The sequence below is a fragment of the Crinia signifera genome, chromosome 2 (assembly GCF_055691185.1).
Source record: "Crinia signifera chromosome 2, ASM5569118v1, whole genome shotgun sequence".
Classification (NCBI taxonomy): Eukaryota; Metazoa; Chordata; class Amphibia; order Anura; family Myobatrachidae; genus Crinia; species Crinia signifera.
In genome coordinates this window covers 49,437,157-49,444,214 of record NC_139218.1, presented here as the reverse complement: position 1 = coordinate 49,444,214, position 7,058 = coordinate 49,437,157, and the positions used below count along the sequence as shown (strand labels likewise).

Here is a 7,058-nt window from a genome sequence, read left to right as displayed (position 1 = left end):
TATAAAAGGGAAAGCTTCCAGGAGAGTACCAGATGGGGGGGGGGGGGGGCAGTAGGCAGAGTCAGAGATTCTTCCCAGTCCTTGTTTAGTAAAAGCAAGTGCTGCCTAACATGTTTCGTCGTCATATCACGACTTTATCAAAGGTATGATACCTTTGATAAAGTCGCGATATCACGACGAAACATGTTAGGCAGCACTTGCTTTTACTAAACAAGGACTGGGAAGAATCTCTGACTCTGCCTACTGCCCCCCCCCCCCCCCCCCCCCCCCCATCTAGTACTCTCCTGGAAGCTTTCCCTTTCATATCGCATCATCGCACCATCGTGAGGACCCTTCATCCAGAAGGTAATCAGATCTTCCTCCAGCGAGAAAATTGACCACAGCATTCATTTATTTCTGGGATCAGCGCAACCTAGTGAGGACCCCAATCTTGGGAACCAGATCATCCTCCAGCGTCTCCTAATACCATCTAGGACGGCAACTTGCCAACCACCATTTCGGTAGTGCACTACCCGGAGAATAAAAAGCCCCCCTTATTCCAAGGGACACAAAGGCAGCTACGCAGAGACATAAGTATTGTCTTCCTTGTCCTATTTATATTTATTATATTTTTTTATTGTTTTTTGTCATTGACATTAATGTTATTGTCTTTCTATATTTTGCTTGTTTTTTTTTATTATATTTTATATACATTAAAATTGTGATATCCAATTGATCCATTTAGCGCTCCACCTTTTTTTCCCACTAACATCAGTCTTCCACTGAAGACACACACAATCTGGCATGCGAGTAATCGCAAAACTACATCTCCTTACACTAGCATGCGGAGGGTCACCCAGCACAGGGCAAGGCAGCCCCGTATGCGGGGTCCCTCCCCACAATGCGATTGCAAAATCTTGCAGTCACAGAGATGCAAATGTGATGCTTGCATCTTAATAGTAACCCCCTGCCTGTGCAGCGTAGCTGTGAAGGCAGGTGCCGGAACAACATGTTTTGAGTTGCAATGGCTGTGTGTGACATCACACAGCCACTGCACCCCCCGCAGATGGTACAGACATGCCTGCATTGTCCAGACCATGCTCCCACCTAGCTCCATGTAGACTCCCTGAAAATGCTGCATCGCTTTACTTATGCGCATGCAGAATGAATGCAAATGCAGTTTAAGTGCAGAAATTGTCCGTAAGCGATCAAACAACGGTACATCCCTTTGCGGTCTATAATAGGGATCAAGATGAGATCAATTACAAATGCTTGGTCATTCTTCCAATGACCACTTTAACTGTTTATTCAGAAACATTTTGAGTTCATTACCTTGAAATTTTAACTTCCTAAAACCTACTCATTTGGTATATCACACTGAAGGCTATAAAGTTTGGTTGAAAATGTCTTTTGGGTTTTTTCTATTGAAATATCACCATTCTAGAAATCCTTAGAATTGTAAAACTGTGAGATGAAATAAAATAAAAATTCAAGATGTGTAAGAATATGGAGTGATAATCAAAATTGTGAAACCTGAGGTAATTGTCAATACTTTGATGTTAAATTACCTTTTGATGCCTATTGCTTGCTTGATATTTGTCTGAAAGTTTTCAACTGTAAACCTGAGTGTACCTTCTATATGAACAGGGAGAACTAAAGGGTCAAAGAGGACTTGTACCATCTAATTACTTACAGCTTTCTCAGACTCAAACTGACGAAGCAAATTCCCAAGGAACAGCTCATATAAGAGGAGAAAAGGAGGTGAGAGCAGCGAAGAATGGTCTCTATTAGCTTTTTTTGTGGCAGTAATGTCAGTTTCATTGTTTGATACAATGAAACAAGTCTTAACCAACTATACACAATTACATAATGTTGTATCTCTTATCTGTAACTAGATATGCATCACTGGCAGTTTATAGAGGCATCACTTGTGTGCTTTTCTAAGTGCTAAAGTAGCAGCTTTTCTATTCATTTAATACAAACTGCAAGTGTGTGCGTATATGTGTGTGTGTATGTGTATATACACATCTGGAGTCCATAACAATAATGTTTATTAAAAGTCTCTATTTCGTATGCAGTTGTTGATGCAGTTTCATACAGTGCAATTTTGTCTTTTACTTTCACCCTTCTGCAGTACATAGGGAATTCAGCACTTCTACATAGAGGCGAAACGCGTTTGTTTCTTCTATCAAGCCTTTTCTCTATAAAATCAAAATATACAAATATAATAGGTAATTTAATAATGATTAAAGTTAGTCAATAATATAGACTTCACGTTCTGCTAATACATGATCATATCTGTAGGCTTGCATACATAGATTTTAAGTATAAATACAACGAGGAGCTGCATGTTTATATCAAGATGTGCCAAGAGTTTAGTTGTTACAACACCTATCACAGAATTAATAAACAATTAAGTAGCTATGGTAAGTATGAGATCACAAAAGGGAGAAGTTGGTGCATATAAATAGGCTTCCTCTTTGGTCTCCCAACCAAGACTCACATGAAAATCTGGGACACTTGAATTGTTATGCTGTATTTTTGACCAAACAGGAAGCCTATTTATATGCACCACAGGTAGGCAAATCAACTTCTCTCTTTTGTGATCTCATACTTACCATAGCTACTTAATTGTTCATTAGTTCTGTGATAGGTGTTGTACCAACTAAACTATTGGCACATTTTGATGTAAACATTGTATTATTTGAGGCCACTTGTATATTGAATCCACCTGTACATTTGGGTATGTCATTAATCTTTACCTCCATATAAAATGGATATATAGCTTGTAAGCTCCACTGGGGCAGGGACTGATGTGAGTTTTGAAATATTCTCTGTAAAGCGCTGCGGAATATGTGTGCGCTATATAGGAAACTTCATAAATAAATATCTTTCTTATTCTCTGCTGCATTTTTTGCCCCCCCCATGTTCCTCCGCCTAAAGCTCCAATTTGTATTTATACTTCTTAAAACCTATGTGTGTAAGCCTACATAAATGATCATGTACAGTATTAGCAGATGGAGAAGTCTAAATTATTATTAACTAACTTTTATCATTATTGAATCATGATTATATATTGTGATTTTATTGAGAAAAGCCCCATGCATCGCTTCTTCTACATATCAACGCTGAATTCCCTATGTACAAGAGTGAAAGCAAAGGCGAAATTGTACTGTATGAAACACTGCATCAACAACTGCATATGATAGAGACTTTAATAAACATTATTTTTATGGACTTCCTTTGTCATACCTCCCAACATTTGACTGGTGACAAGAGGGACAGTTCTCCTGCCGTGGACGCACGCCAAATTTTTGGGGCGTGGCCTATACTCGCATTGAGGCCACACCCAGTTATCAACACCATGGGGGCATGCTCAGGAGCTCAGTGAGCTGCTGGCTATGCCCCGGGCCTCTCCGGCTGCAGGAATAGACACTGTGCGCATGCGCACAGTGTCTATTCATGGATGACAGGGGGACTCTGAACTGCCAATCCTGCACCCTTTTTGGGGAGGGTCTGTGATGTCAGCTCCTTACCCATATTTATCTACGGTGAGTGAGTTGTGAATAGATTTGCAGCTGGACAATGACTGGCAATAGTTTTGCAAGCCATTTGCAGACTTAAACGAGGCAGGATTTCACTTTGGCAGGGCGGCGGCTAATTGATTGCAGACCTCTGCACGTTCACACAGCAGTGATCAGGTGTGAATGGGATACGGTCATTTGGTCTACAGCATGTTGGTTGACAAGCATTGGGTCAACACCATTAGGTTGACATGGTTCTAGGTCGACAGTCAAAAGGTTGACATGGGGTTTTTCACTGTTTTTTGAGCTGACATATGCCGACAGGCGGTATTTCATGCCCTACCATCCACTAGGGCGTGGTGGGAGAATAAAATAGTGTGCCGAGTGAGGGGATGCGGTGCACTATAAACTGTGTCCATGTTGACTTTGTCGACATTCCAGTAAAAAAAAAAGTGAAAACCGCCATGTCGACCTTGACCCATTTCTACCTTGACCCATTTCTACCTTGACCCATGTCGACCTAGAACCATGCCGACCAGCTATCCTAGGGCTGGGTCCTTTGTCATACACCTAATCCTTGGCAGGCTTTACAACATTTACACAATGTCCTGGCTTCAGTTGTAGGATTAAGACCATATGGATCATGTTTTTCGGTTAAATCCTTCTTTGTCCATTGTTAGGCACCGGCACCTGCCATCAGGGAAATAAGGAACAAAATACAAAATAAATAGCACTTTAATCACCTCCCTGGCCACGGATTCGGTATGAAATCCCGACCAGATCAAAATCCCAACATTTAAAATCCCAACCAGGACAAAATCCTGACCTTTAAAATCCCGACAAGGTCAAAATACAGACATATAGAAGGTACAGGTGAAAAAGTCAACATGACTATCGGTTGACATGTCGGGTCAAAAAAACTGTGAAAAAACCCATGTCGACCCGTTGACCGAAACTCATGTTGACTATTTCACCTGTACATTCTATATGTCTGTGTTTTCACCATGTCAGTGTTTTAAATGTCGGGATATTAAATGTCGGGTTTTAAATGTAGGGATTTTAAATGTCGGTATATTTTAAATGTCGGGATTTTAAATGTCGGTATATTTTAAATGTCGGTATTTGGACCCATTTGGTATTTGGACCCATTTGGTATTTGGACCCATTTGGTATTTTGGCCCTGTCGGGATTTTGACTGCATCCCCTGGCCACACTGTAGTCCAGCACACAGCATCATGTGCTGGGTTGAGAAGTGCTGCAGCAGCTGCCAGGTAACAAGGGCCACACTGGGCCCCTTCATCAGACCTGGGTCCAGGTATTTAGTACACCCCTCTCTTGGCACCACTGCCTGCTATTTACACTGCTAGTTCTTCTTTTTCTTGTTTGGGATGTTTGTTGAAGTGCCCATGGCAGGTGTTGAATATATGGGTGACGAGCATGGGCAAGGTATATGCTCCACTTGCATCCACTATAAATAACATTTACTTCAATAAAAAAATGACTAAAGATGATCTCTTTGGTAAGAGGAACAGTTTCTGCATTTTGTACTGAGATGCATTATGAGTACCACTTGTTTGTTTATTATTTTGAGATTCCTATTTATTTGTTATTCAAAATGGATTCTGTAAATGAAAGTCCAGCATCTAACGAAGTCCCTTATATGAAATGTGGTGGGAGTAGCGACATTCTCTGTTTGGGGTCCGGGCCACACTTCCTGGTCATAGGTTGCAAATGAGCAATATCCTGCCATGAAGTGTTATAATGGGCTGCTAATCTTACTTCTGGCAGAACTGTAAAGTGGCAGTTATCTATTATGCGAGCTACTTTATCAAGAAAATGTTGACACCAAGAAACAGTGCTGTATGCAGAAGATAGGAATGTTTTCTGCTTTTTATAAGTGCATTTATTTGTTATTTCTTAGATTGACAAATATTTCAACACACAAACACACACTATATCTAAAAAGAGAGATTATTTTCAAAATTACTGTATGTTCTGTTTTCTAAACAATTCCAGAGATTATGGGGGGTATTTAATCCAGACAGTCATGTTCATGGCCGTTTTCGACCCATTCCAACTATAACTCAACAGTCTCTTTTTAATGTTTAAAATGTCGGAACAGCCGCGTTTTGTCTGAAACAACTGCTAAATTGTCAGAATCGACTGCGAATTTGACAATTAGCGTCCGTTTCCGACAATTCAGATTTAACGTTAAAACATAAAAAGCCGAATCTGAAAGCCTTCAATGCTGTCGGAAAACGGCAGCATTAAAAAGGGGAGTGCTACTATTTCCGTCAGTGGCTATAGCGGCACAGATTGATACTCTCCTAGTATATCCACAGTAATCTTTTCTTTATGTTTGACTGGGCTCTGTAATTATAAATAACATTGACCTTATACTGATAATGGTCTAGTTAGTGTGATTTTTCAAATGCCCGTGCTATCCAGAATTTCTAGCAGTACCAAATTGTGGTAAATGATAAGCTTCTTTTAAACCAGCATTTTCAGGATGAAGTTGCTTTTCTCTTCTTTAAGCTTATGGCGATTTACAGGTTGTCTACAAAACAGCACTGATGGTCCATCTTTTTCTTCCAAGTGTTCCATGTAAAGCACCACTTCAGTTATATAGGCATATAATAGAGGGAATTTGATCAATTCATTTTTATTGTGAAAAAAAATGTTGTTTCTCCTGCCTCTTATATGACAGCTATTGGGGATAATTCAATTACCCCCCAGAGATCATTTATCCACAGCAAAGTACTCTGGCTAATTGAATACTCCCTATGCATGGAGAGGTTCAATTAATTATTTAAATATGTATTTGCTTTTAAACTACTTTTACCGGCTGTGGTGCTGAATGCTAATTGAATATCGGCATTTAAAGAAAAACAAACTTCTAATTACCTTTTATGATAACCAAGGAGCAATCATATAAATATTTTTTAATGAGTAGAATCAGCCAGATCCACTTCCATTATTTCAGTGTTAGTTTGTAAAGTGTGTTTTAATATTGTACAGTAAATTATTACTAATGTGCAGCAGTTGATCTTCTTGGTGTAATCATGCTGCTTTTAGTATAATTTGTATTATCTCTTTGTTTGTGCCTGTGTATTTCATTCTTGGGACGGACAGAGGTTGAAAAGAAGAACCAAGTGATAGATTTAGACAGAAAGGGACAGACTCATGTAAGTGAGAACGCCTTTCCGAGCACTAGTAAATAAGTATAGATCATTTGCACTGCTTTCCCTTTGATGTAGTTGATGTAGTCACATCATTTTGTCTTCCTCAGTGTCTTAGGGGTACACACCTACAGGCTTATCTGTCCAATCTATCTGATGGGAACAAAAACTTGGAAATACATAGGAGCAAATGACAATCAAAACTTTTCTCACAAACGCAGGAAAACAGACAACGGTCAGTTAGATAAATTGGTCAAATAAATCTGATATACCAAATGTATCAAAGCAGTTCTGTTTGACTTTTTTCCAGTGTTTGGGAGCAAATGCTGATTGTCATTAGCTCATATACATTACCAGATTTTGACTCTGCCAAACA

The 7,058-nt window shown here is 39.6% G+C and overlaps 1 protein-coding gene across 14 annotated transcripts in view; it reads left to right on the top strand.

Annotated features, from left to right (window-relative positions):
• TSPOAP1 (TSPO associated protein 1) overlaps nt 1-7,058 on the top strand; it is a 253,855-nt gene that overhangs the window by 244,976 nt on the left and 1,821 nt on the right. For 12 of the 14 annotated variants that reach the window (XM_083172017.1, XM_083172022.1, XM_083172018.1 and 9 more), the window contains one exon: nt 1,627-1,740. In XM_083172017.1, coding sequence (XP_083028143.1) covers nt 1,627-1,740 — 114 coding nt within the window. Of the gene's footprint in view, nt 1-1,626; nt 1,741-6,635; nt 6,689-7,058 lie in introns of all 14 variants that reach the window. The other 2 variants (XM_083172025.1, XM_083172024.1) reach the window with 1 other exon arrangement.